Genomic DNA, 17,803 nt, shown 5'->3' with positions numbered 1-17,803 from the left:
TAATTGATATGGTCATAATGCTCTTCAGCTTAGTACTTTATTTGTTTTTCAGTAAGGTTTGTTTATTCGAGCGTCACTGATGAGTTTTTTCTAACCGGAACCCGCGTCTGGCGTACAAAGTTTTAAGCCTGGTATATTTAACGATTTTATTTGCATACTTATGTTCTACAAAATTAGAGATTCGGGGTAATTTCTAATCCATCAAGGTAAGAAGCATTGGATGCATAGAATATTATATTACAAATTGACAAAAACTCAGTTTGACTAGAATTATTTATCAGGAATAATAGTAACCTGCAAACCGTTTGGTTTTTATTTTGCAGGCACATTTTGAAAACATCCACACTTAAACGTATGTGTCCCACTGCAACTGACTTTAACAAACATTTTGATGTTAATAACGGATAAAATAAGCTTGTTTGTTTCTTTTTATATTTAATTTGACGGAAATAGAAATGGATGCATATCATCTTTCCTCTAAATAAAAATAACAGACTATGTTTAAGGTATGTCTTTAAAACTGAAATATTAAAGAGTAGTTTGTTTGGCGAGGTCCTCTTTGCGGTCCGTGTTTACACAATGTCGATTTGTTTGAAAAATCCGAGACAACCATTTGGACTTGAAAAAAATAAAACTTCAAGTGCAAGTGAATTGGAGGATAAAAAACAATATATGTACATTTTGGAAATATAAAATGTATTTGTACTCACTACGAAACAGGAATAAAGCTCGACAATGTGCATATATTGTATATATTGAAATCAAATATAACAATATTTTCTGTTATTAAAATGGCATAAGTATGCATAATTACTGTAGAAATTACACAAAACATTCATGAAAACTGATATTTCAATTACAACTTATCGTGAAATGAATAATACTAAAATGAAGTTTTAATCAAATACATAAAAACACAATTGCACTGCAATGTTATTCTGCAGAAATTTGAGAGCATATTCCTTACCACCGGCACTTTGGAATATTGAAAAAAAATAGATTGCTTTAAAAATTATTGGTCATATGCTAAACTTCTTTGATATATACTTTGTAAAAGTATCATTTCGCAGGTATTGTACGCATAAAAGAAAATTAAGAAAAACAATATAATAATAAGGAATAAGCATAATTACTTCATTAATGATTAAAAAAGTATCCATAAATCAACCATCGTAAATTCATATTTTCTCTTTAGTGCAGCTGATACTATATGAAATATGTGATTGTATTCGTATTTTGTCTTTGATTCATGAATCATTTGATTGTGATGCTAATTAGTATCCTAATTGATGGAACCAGCATATGAGACATGGGGGTTTTCATTTGTTCAAAGAACTGTGATTTTATATTTGTAATTATATTTTTATATATGAAATAAATCAAACAAACTACTAATACCAAAATTATTGTAAATAATTTGAATACCAGTAACTTCATGATTAAGAATTATTCTATTGCCACTCTTATATAACTCAAATGGATCTGTCATCAGAATCAATATATTAGGAAAATGTGTTTTGTTCTACTTCGAAATGGAATCATTGGAAAATCTAAATTTGTCTAAATCTGTGTATTTTGTCTTATTGAAATTTTCGGATATCATTCATCATCCTTACTTATATTATAAGATATCAACATATCGGTAGTGTCAGCATGTAAACAAGTAAATACATATAATATCATAAGCTGATATAATACTATTTTGTGGAGAAATAAAAAAGCCCTTGTGTAAAAGAGGGGGTAAATTCCTGTTAAAAGTACAAAATTATAGAAATATAATTTAACTATTGCATAGTTGATAAATTTGTATGGTTTCATATTCATGTCCAATATGTTTTTCGTTTATTTCGTGTTGCTCCAGTCTGATTAAAATACAGATGCTGTATCCTAGCTTTGCTTTCAATCTGATTGGTGTTGCTCAGTCTTCAGTTTTCTACATATACGTAGTGTTTTATGAGCTTGTTCGTCTTTTCGTTGTCTTTCGGTTTTTGCCATTGTGGTGTCAGTTTTTTTTTGAATATGTATCCTTGATATATTCCGTTTTTTTTAAGTGGGAGGGATGTCAAATTAATGTACAATTTGTTTAAAGCGCGTTTTGATTGCTATAATTTTTGTTCCAAATCTTCAGTTATGGCTGTAATGTTTACATCTGCTTCATATTGCATAAACAAAATGTTATGGGAAAACCAGGCAAAAGACATGTATTATTTATATTATCGGTTTGTATTTTACGATTTACGCTTTTCGAAAAATTCTACTCAAAGGGATCGAATTTTTACATTTAATTAACAAAGTCATGCTATAAAATTCATTCTCTGATTTCAATATTTTGGTCATATAGCTCTTCAACTATTTCGGTTCTTATGCATCTTTGACTTTTAAATATTTGGCTTTGAGTGTTCCTCCTAAAGGTTAATCCAGAAAAGCGCTTCGGACGAATACAAAATTTATAATTAATAAAGAGTTTATTTCATTTAAAAAAACATTTTATTTGTAGCCCCTCAAGATGTACGTTCGAAAATGATTAAATGAACTTTCAAGAACCGCAATTGTTGAAATTATTAAAAATTAAAAGATAGTTGTGGGGAAAATATAACGATAAGAATCGCTTCAATTTGACATAAACGTCTAAGCTATCAACTAGATGTATACATAATGTCACCAAACAAGTAAATACATTAGATATTCTAGAATCAAGGGTATATAATGTAAATCTGAATCTGTTGGAAAGTATTGGGATCGATATTATCAAGGTTAGTTAAGAGACAATTACCAAATCGCTATTCTTTGATGCTTAATAACCGGATAAGGCTCATAAAAACATTTTACTAGCAGTTATACGGCGGATGTTACTAGTGGCACAGGAACTGTTACCCTTCCGGATCATCTGAGGTCGGCCCAATTTTTTGACAGGGTTCGCACAGCTCAATCTATCATATCTGTGATGTATTTTGTGAATTTATGTTTGTCCCTATGACGTTATCTTTTTAGCCATGACATTTTCTATTTTTTCGACATTCGATTTATTATTGTTCCCTTGACTCACCCCCCCCCCTCTCTCTCTCTCTCTCTCTCTCTCTCTCTCTCTCTCTCTCTCTCTCTCTCTCTCTCTCTCTCTTTTTGTGAATCAACATTTTTACAAACCAGTTGTATAAAACCTTACACTGTACAAACACTAATGATGGTTTCTATGAAATCATACAAATCCCATTACCTTCTAAAAACATGAATGAAAACTATATTTAAGTATTCAGGCGCACTATGCTTCTTTGATAATTTTTGACTAAAACGGGATTTTTTATGTTCACGTTAATCAAATTATTGTAAACACTCATTCCTGATTAAAACAAGCTAAAATTGAAGGAAAACAACTTCAAACTATATTTTGATGTCACCTGGCCTCTGTTAAAATTTGTAAATGTTTCTTAGGACAATATACACATAATCTAGACAAAGAAAATTATAATAAACACATCATTGGAAGAATATTTTCTAACTAAATGACCGGAAAATATACTATTTGAAACATCAGGATGGGATAACAAGCTGAAAATACAGGAAATCGAATGTAAAAAATTATAGATTTGTTTTCTGAAAAAACTCCCGAATTTCAAACAAGAACAGTCTTGATATAATTTTTATAATTTTCAATATTCATTCCCATCACATCAGAGGTATACAAACCCCAGAGGTATACAAAACACACACACACACACACACACAATAAGAGTGTTCCAAAATGCCAGCTGATATAATCTTAAGTATTAAATGAAATGTTTGGTTAAAGTTAACGGGTCAGCAATTCAATGACTACGTAAAGATTAACATTCTGTCTTTAAATGCTTGCGTGAACCTATATTCAGACCCCGAAAATTACAGGATTATTTGTTTGACGACGTTTTATAAGAACTCCGTTCTACTGTCTTTTGACTTATATTCCAGCTGGTATTACATATTCAAACAGGAAAAAAAACTGCCTAATCTATATAAGAAACGAGAAACACATATGAACCACACTTATAAACGACAACCACTGAACAACAGGCTCCTGACTGCACATTTACGTTTTAATGGGCAGAATTTCTGGATTTTGTGAAATTTTGCATGTATTATATACAATACGAACAAAATTAATTACTTTATTAAAAAAAAGTTTCTTTTAAAGCTTATTTAGACTCAAGACATACTCAAAATGGATAAAGACAAAATGCCGCTTTTAAATTTTGATTAGAGAACTTGAAATTTCATATCTGGCATTTTTTAAACCGAAAAAAAGATAATCTTTATTAATTTTAAAAAATACGTCCTGCGATGTGGCTTTGATATTTCACTATTTAAGATTCATTATTTCCTGTCGTAAGGTTACTGCCCTAACGACGTGTACTCCAAAACTTTATTTTCCGAATACAGACTATGATTTCCCAACGCAGTATAACCTCTTTTGTTTTAAAATGGTACCTTTAATAAAGAGAAAAATGACCTCAAGTTTCAGTATGTTCATTGATTTTCAGTTCTGAATTAGACCTGCAGTAATTCTTTTAGTGACTTATCTCCTAATCACCGTTGATTGGTCTTGTTCAACTCCTTATCTCACTTTATATTACCCGCCGCTGTTTCACTTTATATTACCCGCCGCTGTTATAGATTTAACGATAAACATTGAGATTAGATACATTTAAATACTATCCTTTTCACTGCAATCTTTTTCTCATTCTTTGTGCCTTTTTGGAGACTGATAAATGTTATTTATAACTGCAGTTGTAAGAATTATTTGTTATATTTTAGTTTTTATAAATGAATCGTAATGATATTTCTGCATTAACTCAAGAAGTTATCATTGCCTTGCCATGTTACGGAATAATTTGACAAATGAAATATGAAAATAAGTTGGTTAAAAGAGTTTTACGAAATGAATTTTACCAATTAACGAATAAAATTGGATTCGTTTATAAGAGCTTGTCACTGATGTTGTAATCGTAAACAAAAGAATAATCAAAGACTTAAAATAGCAGTTGCCAATCAGAATTTTGAGTGTCAACACTTTTTGTTATTTTCCGTTTTAAAAAAGAGACTGACGAAACTAATGGGGAAATAGTAATTCACCAGTAATCGACGAAACCATTGCAAACAACGAAGAACAACGAAATGACAAAATAACAATCTTCAAAACACTACATAGAAAACTCTATGATTATCTCCGGTGTTCCGGAAGTGTACGTGAATCCTGATCAACAAGTGAAACTCGTCGTGATGCTAATTGTTAGTACAAATTTGGTGATATCACCATCGAGGAAAAAAGATAGAGATGTGCACGTGGCTATAATAATTTGAACATATACATATATGGTTCTTCAAGCCTAATCATTAGTGCGTCCCAAAAAGTTTCGAAGGGGTATAATTAACTTTTTGTAGCCCTTTTTTTTAAAGACACAAATATAAATGAAAATAACCCTATATAAATTTCTTTGCGAAGATAACAACAACAGCCATTTTTTGCATACACCATGTACATAAATCAAGATCGTTACACTCTAAATACATTGTTTTGTGTTGTTTGAGATGAAGGCAAACGCATCTGTATTGAAATGCAATCAAACAGCCAAGTACAGTATTTTTATTGTTTTAAAGTGCATTATATCATTCATTATTTTCACCAACTAAGGATGCACCGTGGGGGCATCGCTTGTGTATTGCATCATCTTATCTTTGGAGGAAGGACATCGTGTGGCATGGAAGAAGTGTAATAACACGGAAATTCTCTTAATATTACATTGCTTAACGATTTCTTCCACCTCATGCTGTATTATTCTATGCTTTTCGTTCATGAGAAGATATAGCTCAATTTTAGTTCTCATAATGCGTTCTTAATCGATTTTGTCGGTCAGAACATTTTTAATTACAACTTAGAAATGTGTATCTTGTTTCACAGCTTCACATGAATGCTATAGGGAGGCCACTTCACTACGTATCTTGGTCAAGTCCCGCCTTCGTTAAACACTTGCTCTCTTATAATCTAAGTACAGATGAAGAGTCAATGTTACCAAAAATTCCAACTCATACTGACCTTTATTTGGTCAGAGACCCTGTGATAGACAATGGAAGGGATATGCTCTGTAGTTTATAATGAAAATGTTATTTTGATCACGTGACTGTACGACAAAATGTTAATGTAATAAACAGTTCTTATACTTCTGAATTGAATTGCATTTCGAAATGTCAATGTAAATCAGACAATTTGAGAACGTTTATTAATCATTTCGAAAATCCTAATATGAATAGACATGTGTCCTTGATAAAATATCAAAAACCTTTTAACAGAACCTCTTACTCATCTTAGTTGTCTGACATTTATGAATTTCGTTTTCAAACTTAAAGAGAGGGAACAATCAAATTAAGAACATATAGTGCAGATTTAAAGTTGCAATAGCTGTAAAACGATTGTTGTTTTGAATAAATCATATAGTGTGTCAACAAAGGCTAAGTTCAGGTAAAGTTTTATTCAGTCGCAACTCCTTATTCCATTTTGAATTTTCTTTCTTTTGATAAATGTGTTTTCCCGTCCTTTGTTGGATCATCAAAACAATATGATTCCCACTTATATTCCTTTTGTAAAAGGAATATGTACAATAAAGTGCATTTTATATATTGTTACGTAACAAGAAGTGTAGGGAATTTCTATCGTTTTAATTCCAAAGAAGTACGTATTGTGCGTATTTCTATCAAAGGTATCGTAAAATGATGTTTGTAAAGTGAAGCTCACACTTGGTGATTATTAATATCACTTGAAGCCGATTGTTTTATTTACTTCGATCAAATGTGAGTAATTCGTGTAAAACAACTCTTTTGTCATGCCATTGGGTGAATGAAAGGTTAGTTTCTTTGTTGAAAAAAAGTAAAAAGTAAAAAAAATAACAAAAATACCGAACTCCAAGGAAATTTCAAAACGGAGAGTCCCTTATCAAATGGCAAAATTAAAAGCTCAAACACATCAAACGAATGGAAAACAACTGTCATATTCCTGACGTGGTACAGGCAGTTCCTTATGTAGAAAATGGTGGATTAAACCTGGTTTTATAGCTAGCTTAACCTCTCACTTGTATGACAGTCGTATAAAATTCCATTATATTGACAACAATGTGCGTGTGAACAGAACAAACAGACACAATAGGTAAAAATGTCAAAAGTAGGGGTACAGCAGTCAACATTGTGTTATAATCTTAAAAACTATAAAAACAACAAATATGTCAACAAAGAAAAACAAAATGGCATAAATGCAAAGCACATCAGCAAAAATGAAAGACAAGAATGCAAAAAATGACGATGGCACAATAACACAATGGCGTGATGTATAAGTACCGAAATTGACTTAACAGTAAAGTAAATAATTTATAAAGACAAATAAAAGAACGCAATAACAACGTAATTAGATTTAACGAAACGACTTAGATGTAACGGTTTCAATAAGTAAATCGACAAACATTTAAACAAATGAAAGAAAACGAAATTGAGATTTAACACACAATATGTTTCTATGTTTATCAAACGCCATTACAACTGTTAAGCAAGTAATGAATATCAAATATTGATGTACCTTCTTTTTGTGAAGTGATCGAATTTTTTGGACAAATGGGATGTAAGTACAGTCTGAATGTTCAAAATGAATGTACGATAATGGGACAACAACCCATCTACATCAAATTAAGAAAAAAACATGGCCATCACATCGTCTTTAATACAAAATACTTTAAATTGCAGTTCTAGTGTATTTAGATCTAACGAAAGACAAATATGAGGTGCCTCAATTGGAGTAGCACTAGGTTCACTCGGTATTTTAAAACTACCAGAATTCCTCGAACTATATAACTTGTAGTTGATAACATAAAATTTTTGTTTTTGTACGAAAATCATAATCATACAATTGGTTATTTTTTCTTGTAACTTAAGTAGTTGTTTTCACCATTTGACAAATGAAAACTATTTACATGGCAATTCTTTTATAATATTTATGAATATTTTGGTCATCCATGCTAACCACTTTCATGCTATTTGCAGATTAGTTTCTTTTCTACAAGTTCAGTGCTTAGCAGCAGAGATCGGTATCCATATTTTCTGCGGACCATTCCATCAGACGTCAATCAAGCTCAAGCTATGGTAGAAATCGTTCGGATGTTAAACTGGACCTATGTTTCGGTTGTTTACGAAGAATCTAGTTACGGAATACAGGTATGTATTTAGCAAGTCAAAGTATATTCCGAACGAAAATTATTCGAATTTTTCACCAAAAATCTATAAGTAATACTGTAACTAAAATGATTAACTTTCTTCTAGAAAGTGTCATATTATTTTATATATGATGACTCAGAATGGTCAAATGTGATCATTTTCAAATCACCCATCCATTATCGAGCATTGAACTTGGAATGACAATACTTTAAAAAAAATATGTGTAAATTGGACAAATCTTGTTTTAAAATTCGAAATAAGTATCTTCGATTATTTATATTTACAAAAAGTCAGATGCCACTGCATTGATATTGCCTTTTTCACAAAAGCAACTTGACCCATGCAGATCTATATTCACATTAAAACCCAGACGACTAATCTTTTCCAAATTTGATTTAGGTTATTTGTCTCGACTATTTCAATTAATCTTCATTGAAAACATCAACAATTTCTGTTGATGGCTATTATATGTTAGATGTATGGTAGTAAGACTTTTATCTGTAAACTGAATTATATTCCTTATCCTTTTATAGTTATTTACAGTAATCAAATGTGTTTAAATGGGCATTTGTTATTTCTGTGGTGTGTACAATGGTCCGTAGCAGAACAGTAAATAATAATAAGTCTTTGAAAGATAGTAATTGATAAGAAATGTATGAAATTGATAATCCATTTAAAATGCAAAGATTCAAAGATTGGTTGATTATCATAGGTCAATGATTTAAAATCTTGTAAAAATGAATAGAATGAAATCTGCTAATGACCGTTGAGCTGGTAAGGAATTTAACTTAGACAAATAAGTCATCAAGGATTTCATGCCTATAGTTTTCTACGTTAGACGCGGGTTTCGTTTCGTCTAAAAAAGACTCATTAGTGACGCTTAAATCAAATAAGTAAAACGGCCAAATATAGCACGAAGTTGAGGAGCATTGAAATCCCAAACTCCGAGAGGATTGCCAAATGCAGCAAATTTTGAAAGATATACAATATAGTTCGTACTGAACAAGCTTACATCTATTTAAATAATCAAATAATCAATTTTAAAAAAATCGATTAAGAAGACAAATCAAGGTAACTAACAAACGAAAGCTAAGGGATTCGCATAATGTAATATTACAATGACTTTAAAACTGACATCACATTTGGAATGGATCACAACTTTCTTGTTTATCTATGTATCAAACATAAATGTGAAAAGTATTATTTTTAGTTTGATGTGTCAACGCATGTTTGTTTGGTGTAGAATTTGACTTTTATGTCAATGATTTTGCTAGATAGTGGCAAAACGTGGATAAGACATATGATGTGCGTATTGCTGTGTGTTTGTTTATTCTACATTGGCTAGAGGTATAGGGGGAGGGTTGAGATCTCACAAAACATGTTTAACCCCGCCGCATGTTTCCGCCTGTTCCAAGTCAGGAACATCTGGCCTTTGTTAGCCCTGCATGCTTTGTTTTAATTTTGGTTCATTTATATGGTTCGGAGTTTAGTGTGACGTCCACTTTCTCTGAACCAGTATACCATTTTGTTAAGGGGACAACTAAAGATCACCACCGGGTGCGGGATTTTCTCGCTGTGTTGAAGAACCATTTGGTGGCCTTGAGCTGTATTCTGCTCTATGGTCGAGTTGTTGTATCTTTGACACATTCCCCGTTTCCATTCTCAATTTTATATATAATATTTCTGAAAGTGACAATTCGATGATAAATTAAAGTTCACAAATTTTTTGGGTCTATAAACACTCATACTACATCTATCTTCAACAACCCAAATGTTGCTAAATACTCTCTAAAGACGGAGCAAACAGATGAGTACAAAATACAATTTCACGTATATGTTCATGTCTTGCATTCTTGTTCCTTAAAAGAAGCTATTATTATCATTTAACTTCACGTTCTGTTATTTAGATGATGTCCTCTCAGTTAATTATTCTAAGTTTGGTTACTATGTTGATTGCATCTATCCCTTTAAATTTGAAATAGAGGATACCATAGACACATTTAAATCTGCTTCATATATTACTTTTGCTGGTGGTCTGTTGGTCAGTACTGAAGTATACAATATGGATAATAAAAAATGCTGTTACAAAATTTTGGAAATGGTTTCAAATTCAGGAATGTATCTCCCTTTCCCCGTTTTTAGCTATAATTTTTGTCATTTTTGGATTATAAAAAAGCTCGTCATTTTTTAATAAATTTGGATTGTCAAATATTTTGCCCTCGAGCATCAGTGAAGGGATATTTATTGTCGAAATGCGCATCTGGTTTAGTAAAAAAGGTACCGTTAATATTGTTACATGTATTGTACATCTAGAAATTGAAAATAAGATTTCATTGAGAACTCAACAGAGAAAAAAGACATGATTTAATTATTTTCCTATCTAAACTTTACATAACTATTATAGCAACAAATATCAGAATCTACATACTGATTATGCTGCTTCTAAATCATACGATATTCCTTGCTTGCGTGTCCTATCAGAATGTCATTGGTAGAAAATTGCTGATTACGCAGAAACTAAAGGATTCTTAATGGTACCGTTGAACGGACATTAACATGAATTGCTTGACCGTTATCGAGTATCTGTGATGACCACGGATGTTGTGTCGCAGCAACAATATTGTCCAATAGAACTCTATAGTTACAGATCCCAATGCGACTTATCATCGGATATTTATTTGCCATGTGCCACTAATAAAGCAGGCACTACGAATGATATGAGTACACAATGGTTATTTGGCGGGGTAACTGTTGCTATTGAAAATAAGTCAAAGTATCCGTATCATTATATCTTAAATATTTTAATTCATTAAAACCTTATAATTCAATATTAAGAGGATCTCTATAAATTTAGGTGTCTTTTTGTCGAAGAAATTAATATTTTTTTATTTTCAATGATCATGTGGTCTATCGTGACATGCTATTTTTTTTAAAAACTTTATAGGTCACAGGAACTCGCGTGAGTTAATTCAATTAATAAAACCTGGTGCATTTATAGTGTTAAGAAAAACTATTGACAATGAAAAAAGCTACAAAAAAAGTTAACCCATTTTTATTTACAACAAAAACACTACGTAATGGTCAACCAATTGTTGATGACTAATTGACAGTTAACATAAAGGTCAGTGCGTTGTAAAGAAATAATGCACTTTCAACGAAATTGAGAACTATGCTCTTAAAATGAATTCTGAAAGGCTGCATCCAATTTAGTTATTTAGACAGTACTTTAGGGTTGTCTGTCTAGAATTGCTCTTTTTTTCTTTATATATACGAACCAAAAACAAGTACCATACACAAGGAACGGTTGGTTTTTTAGGAACACAAGTGTTAACATCCAGTTGTTATTTTGTTCAATTTTCTTCTTTTTGAGTTCAACTGTAGTAGTGTTCTGTAGACTATTGTTTATCTTTATCTTTTGGTTTTAGTTTTGATTTTCATTTAGTTTTTTTCCGTTTGATGTGGTGTTTTCTGAAATTCTTCATATTAATATTTGTATTGTTGATATATATTTTCTGATGCTTTCATTAGGGATTTAACGAGCTTGAAAAACTACTGAAGGAAGCTAATATTTGTATAGCTACAACTGAAAAGTTAACAAAAGACTCTGGCGTAGCAGGTCAAGACACGTATGATGATATTGTTGACAAACTGAAATTGAAACCAAATGCCAGAGGTATTTATAAAGGAGTAAAACCCCTTGTTCATAGCCCAATGCTTTTTAGGTTAATTTCTGCAATTTCAAGCATTCATAGCTACTTTGTCTAAAGTTCAGTTTTGCTTATGTGCTTTGTCCATAGCGTGTCTATATGCCATTTTTATGTCTTAGCTGGAATAGTTGTTTGTTTTCTTAATGATTAAGATTATAACACAATGTTGACTGCTGTACCCCTATTTTTGACATTTTTACCTATCATATCTGTTTGTTTTGCTCACACATTGTTGTCAATATAATGAAATTCTATGAGACTGTCATACAACATGTATAAGTGAGAAGTTTAGCTATCTATAAAACCAGGTTTTATCCACCATTTTATACCCAAGGAAATGCCTGTACCTAGTCAGGAATAAGACAGTTGTCTTCCATTCGTTTGATGTGTTTGAGCTTATGATTTTGCCATTCGATAAAGGACTTTCCGTTTTGAATTTTCCTTAGAGTTCGTTTTTTTTTGTTATTTTATTTTTTTCAAATTAAGTGACAGTCATTTCATGTCAAAACTATACCTCACCCTGTGATGGATGAAACATTTAACATACCTTTAATTACATATTAGAGTGCCCTGGTTCCCGGAAGTTTGATAGTACAAAACAGGTACCTCCGATCTGAAAAACAGGGCAAAAATCCAAGAAAGAATTTTCAACCAGGGTTTTACAGTGATCCCAAGACCTTGGAGTTCAGTATTTTTGTTATATTACTGTTTTTTCATACCAAAATCATCCAAATATTTACTTATTGACAAAGTTACAGCTATGCGTAGGAACTATTTTGTTAAAATATGTACTGCTTTCTTGTATGTAAGATTTGTGTTTGTTTTAATTGTTGTGTATTGCAAAGTGTCTATTTAAATAATAAAATTGTTATTAGATAATTTCAACTAAAAAGAAACAAGCAAATAACATTAAATTCTGTGTTCTTCAATGATCAGATGTAGCTAAATAGACATCTAGCAAATAGTTCCGCAGTGTCGTCTTGAATTCGGAGTCAGCTGCGTTTGTGTGCTGCATGTGGAAGGCCACACTTCAACTGTTTAATTGAAGAACATTTATAACAGCACTGTTCGGATGCTTTTGTTTTTTCATGTGCGTGTAACATTTTTTGTCATGAATGTAAACTCCGTAATCTTTCTTTTCCATTGCATAACCCAATATGGTTTCTCGTTATTGTGGAAAACAAAATATTGCAGTCATTTAAAAAAAAATTGTAATATTTTCAGTCAGCTTGTGAAGGTAAGCAATGCCAAAAATATATTGTTAACACGGAATTTGGAAAGGTACAAAGAACAATAGCTTAAGAACCTATACTCTTTCAAAGCAGTAAAAATTTACAATTTTCTATCTAGAACTTAAAATTAAATGTGTAAATTCATGTCATCATTGTTGTCACTTATAGTTTTTGATTATTCACAACTAGGTGTTATAATTTTTGGATCTGACCAAGAAGTAGGTGAATTGATGGAAGCAGTTAAAAGAAGAAATTCAACAGGGATGTTTACCTGGATAGGTAGCGATGGTTGGGGAGGACGTGGTCTTGCTTATCATGGAAAGGAGGAACAGGTATTATAATCATATAAATAGATAATTTCTAAGGAAAACATAAACTTTCGATTTTTATTGCGAATGAATATCAATTTTATTCAAAATTACTTTCCATATTGTTTTGATCTGAAATAATATCTCTAATATCGGATGACCATGAAACATTTATCTTAATTCCGTCCCCCTATTTTGTGTTACTGATATCATTGATTTTGACCTATGGCCAACATCTCACTTTTCCTGACCACTCTAATAAGTCAAGACCTTCGTATCCTGTCGGGACACTTAAGTTTATTACTTTTGTATTTTATTTAATTTTTTAACATTTTATATACATTTTAAAAGTTTTATGATGTAAAATGTTTCTGAATAGTTTTCTTAACATATACACAAGTGCAATTCAAATAATTTAAAGACAAATTATTTACCAAAACACATGCCGATTGTTTCATGATATCAAAAATAATACACCAATCCTTATTCATTTCAATTTTCCTTTCCATGAGAAAAAATGTTTTTGTCAACCATATAATGTACATTTATATTGATTGTTTCCTTAATAAATATATTAAAACGCAATTGCAGTTATTAAAAAGTAAAATAACAAAAATACCAAACTCCAAGTAAAATTCAAAACGGACAGTCCCCCATCAAATAGCAAAGTCAAAAGTTCAAACGCATCAAACGAATGGAAAACAACTGCCATATTCCTGACTTGGTAAAGGCATTTCATTAATTAGTACAGTATCAAACTATTCCGATCGTCTTATTTTGTCGATTATAATGTTTTGTCCTGCAGGTTTAACACATGCATTGTGTGTTATTGAAATAAAGAAAGCATGTTATGCAAAAGAAACATTTTAAGTTAGTACAATGGAAAACAAAAGATTCTGCCAAAACAAAATTTGTAATTTTGATAAAGTGCTTATAGCTTTTAAAAGCATTTTCGATTAGGAATCTGGTCAATTATTTCCACAATTTTAATACAATATTAATTGAAAGACTTTAAATTAATTTCCTGTTCAATTTTGCTTCACACTTTTGCAATTATATAGACATTACTTCAACAATTCATGCTAATTTCATAATCAACTACACGGGTTCTCTCGAAGGTCAGTGATTCCAACATTACTTGATTTGGCTATTAAGTAGTGCTTTGAATTAATAGGTTGAAGCCTTATAGTACTACTTTCTAAATTGACTAGGAAAATAAACGAAAAAATACTTCTTGATATAGAGTTGACAACGTGTTGTTGTTAAAGAAATGGCTGCTTCTTTTTGTATTTCCTCGAGTGTTAAAACGTTGAACAAAACTTATTTTCTATTTTAAGCGCTTCAACTTACATTTTAATGCATAAACCAGGACATTACAAGTAACATCATGATTTTCGTTTCTGAGTTTTAAACATTCCCATGGATTTTTTTTAACGTTTTCACAACTCGTAAAGTAATGGCTATTGCATTTATATGAGAATAAACATCACTTTAAATCACCACATGCGTGATGTCATCCAATAAAAATGATTGAATCCTATAGAAAATCTATGTATATATTATATTTTATATCTTTGCAACTTGAATTTGTGTTAATGTTTTTGTATGAACGTTCCTGATGTATGTAAATCCAGAAGAGCGCTTTGGTTCACGAAATTGTGAAAGTATTAATTTGATTGAATACTTTATAGGCATATGCGTTTTCGAATGGTGCGTGTACTGAACAGTTAAAACATGATTATAGTATGTCCATTTGGTCGACGCTGTCTTGTACAATTATACAGAGAGTTCATTTCATTTCATTATACTTCGTACTTTTGACTCGAATGATGAATTAGAGGTAAAAGTAGTTTACAGATGTTCAATTCTCATTTCAACCATACAACTCAAGGGAAAAACAAAAACTACAGGAATTATATGAACTTCAAACAGTCCGATACCGGTATTTTGGCAGGGAAAGCGCTTCCTTCTTTGCATGCATCACCAGCCACCCAAATCTGCATTCAATCAAAATGTCACAATCTTGAATAGTACACACTCGTTAGATAAACAGATTAGACGACTTTCCTGAAATCTAAAGATCAATATCAGCGAAAAAGTGAGACACAGACATATCAGTCAAACAATTCGTGACATAAGGACAGTAAAAGCAGTGTCGATTGCAGTCGTGTTTCATCATAACTCTGTTAGAGCAGTCTTTGTGTCAGGAGTGCATCCTGGCCTTAGGTTAGATAACATGAAATATAAATAGTCTATTAAAGTAAAGTAAAATAGCATTGCTATTTTCTGCTACTTTAATCATTGTCATAATATTAATGCATTGCATATCATCACTCATTCGTTGTAAAACTGCTACATAGCAAATTAAGTAACCCCAAAAAAGCTTGAAATATTTCATAATTGTAGGTTTAGGTAACTATGCTTATTATACTTCAAAGTATAATTGAATAAATCCATTAGCTAATAATAGATCACATGGGGTGAATTAGTTTGGATATTTTCGTTTAAATCAGCAGGGCCGGTGTATAACATCGACAAATTGTACCGTCCGGTGAAAAATCCTACTATTCGCCGCCGTTGAATTATAGGGATATTCACCGGTGTAAATGATACTTGTTTATTTTGGTCTTTTTCCACGGGCCAAATTTAATGCCAATATGTGTTCGGCATAATAAAGCAGTAACGGTCCTATGAGTCGGGCGATACCCAAAATTGTCATCCCTGCGAAGTGTTATTCCCCTCGGGCTAAATCCCTCAGGGATATAATCCTTAGCAGGGTTGACAATTTTGGATATCAACCTCCTTCGAGGACCGTAATTGTATATTAAAGTTGTGCTTTAAAACCATATATGTTGAAACTACTGGTCGAATAAATCTTGCAAGGTGCCAATACTGATTAAAAAGAATGACAAGTAAACCTATGAAAAGTTCAATATTATATGTTATGTTTATAGAACATGGACACCTTGTTTAAAATGTATAAAATTCTCACTCGTTTTATTGCCATAATTGGCTGCTTTTTTTTTTAATTCAAAATTGAGTTTGATACAAACACTTTATATCAACAGTCATACAATATTTAAACTACTTCTAAATAAGTATGTAAGGTAAAGGTCAATTTATCTACGTATATAATTATGTAGTACGAGAGGGTATGCATAGGGAAAAAAAGAGTTTCATGATATGTTTAGTGCTATAGGGACAGTAGTTGTTTGTGTTTATTCTGTTTTCATTTAGGCATAGACACTCTGCTGTCTGATTTGTTCATCAACTCCTGGTTTCAGATTGCCCATAGGTATCTGATTCCCCCGTTTAAACACAAAAGCAATTAATAAATAAAATGCATGATAGTTTATCTTTCACAGACAACAGCTATTATTAACTTTATACATCATTGCATTTAAACGTATGAATTAGGCAAATGATTGAAAATTATTTCTGATTGGTCGCTTTTGGAAGAAATTTGATAATGCTTGACCACAAAAGACTACATCGAACACCACCTAAAGGAAAACGATCGTGTTTCGCAGAGTGTTATTTTGTTTAGAGGATTATTACACTTTTGATTACTGGAGGAAAAAAGGCGAAGCATAGTTTAATATCAGCGTGTTTATACAATAAACGTCTGACTTGATTGCTCGCATTGATGTTTTTAAAAGAAAATATTTATTGATTTAGTCTTCTCGAATTGTAGATTTACAATTATAAATGAAAAGATTGAAATCAGTATAGCTTTTGTTTGAATTTGACTTCTTTTTTAGGTTTAAGGTTTTGTTTTGAACGTTTTTTTGTACATAAATGTTTGGGGATTTTTTTTAATTTATTTTTTTTTTAATTTTTAATTTTTTGTTGCCGTTTTTGGTATCTTTTTGTCTGACTGTCTTTTTTTCATTTTTGATATTGGTTTAATTTTCTAATGTATTAATGTGTATGAAAAGCTTTAGATATTCGAATGTCATATTAAACACTGTCTGTTCTTTTTGGTTCGACGGTAGTTATTAGATATTACTCAGATTGGTGACTCCGTTACCTTACTTTGTATATATTGCTATTGGTCAAAATAATACTATTCATCTCACTTTTGTCTCATCTGTCATTTCGAGTTTTTGACTTCTGATTTTTGTGTCGGTGTCTTAATTCTACATTTTTATTTTATACATTTATCATTTTCTTATTAGGTAAAACCATTCGTCATTATTTTATTTATTTGTTTTGATATTTTTTTTAAAACTTTTTCTCTCTCACCGATCATGGTTTTTCTAAAAGTCAAATTCTTAACAAAACAATCTATTTTTCCACTGTTAGTCAGTTTTTCATTGGTTTTCATGTGTTT

The 17,803-nt window shown here is 31.2% G+C and overlaps 1 protein-coding gene across 1 annotated transcript in view; it reads left to right on the top strand.

The window, feature by feature from the left end:
- The window catches only part of LOC127720781 (metabotropic glutamate receptor 2-like), a 49,937-nt gene that overhangs the window by 17,383 nt on the left and 14,751 nt on the right, over positions 1–17,803 (top strand). The window contains exons 3-5 of the mRNA XM_052227533.1: positions 8,053–8,223; positions 11,752–11,896; positions 13,352–13,494. Of these exons, the coding sequence (XP_052083493.1) occupies positions 8,053–8,223; positions 11,752–11,896; positions 13,352–13,494 (459 nt within the window). The remainder of the gene's footprint in view (positions 1–8,052; positions 8,224–11,751; positions 11,897–13,351; positions 13,495–17,803) is intronic.

Source organism: Mytilus californianus, unplaced genomic scaffold (genome assembly GCF_021869535.1).
Source record: "Mytilus californianus isolate M0D057914Y unplaced genomic scaffold, xbMytCali1.0.p SCAF_11, whole genome shotgun sequence".
Lineage (NCBI taxonomy): Eukaryota > Metazoa > Mollusca > Bivalvia > Mytilida > Mytilidae > Mytilus > Mytilus californianus.
The sequence above is the reverse complement of the archived record's forward strand: the minus strand, read 5'-3'. Positions and strand labels throughout refer to the sequence as shown.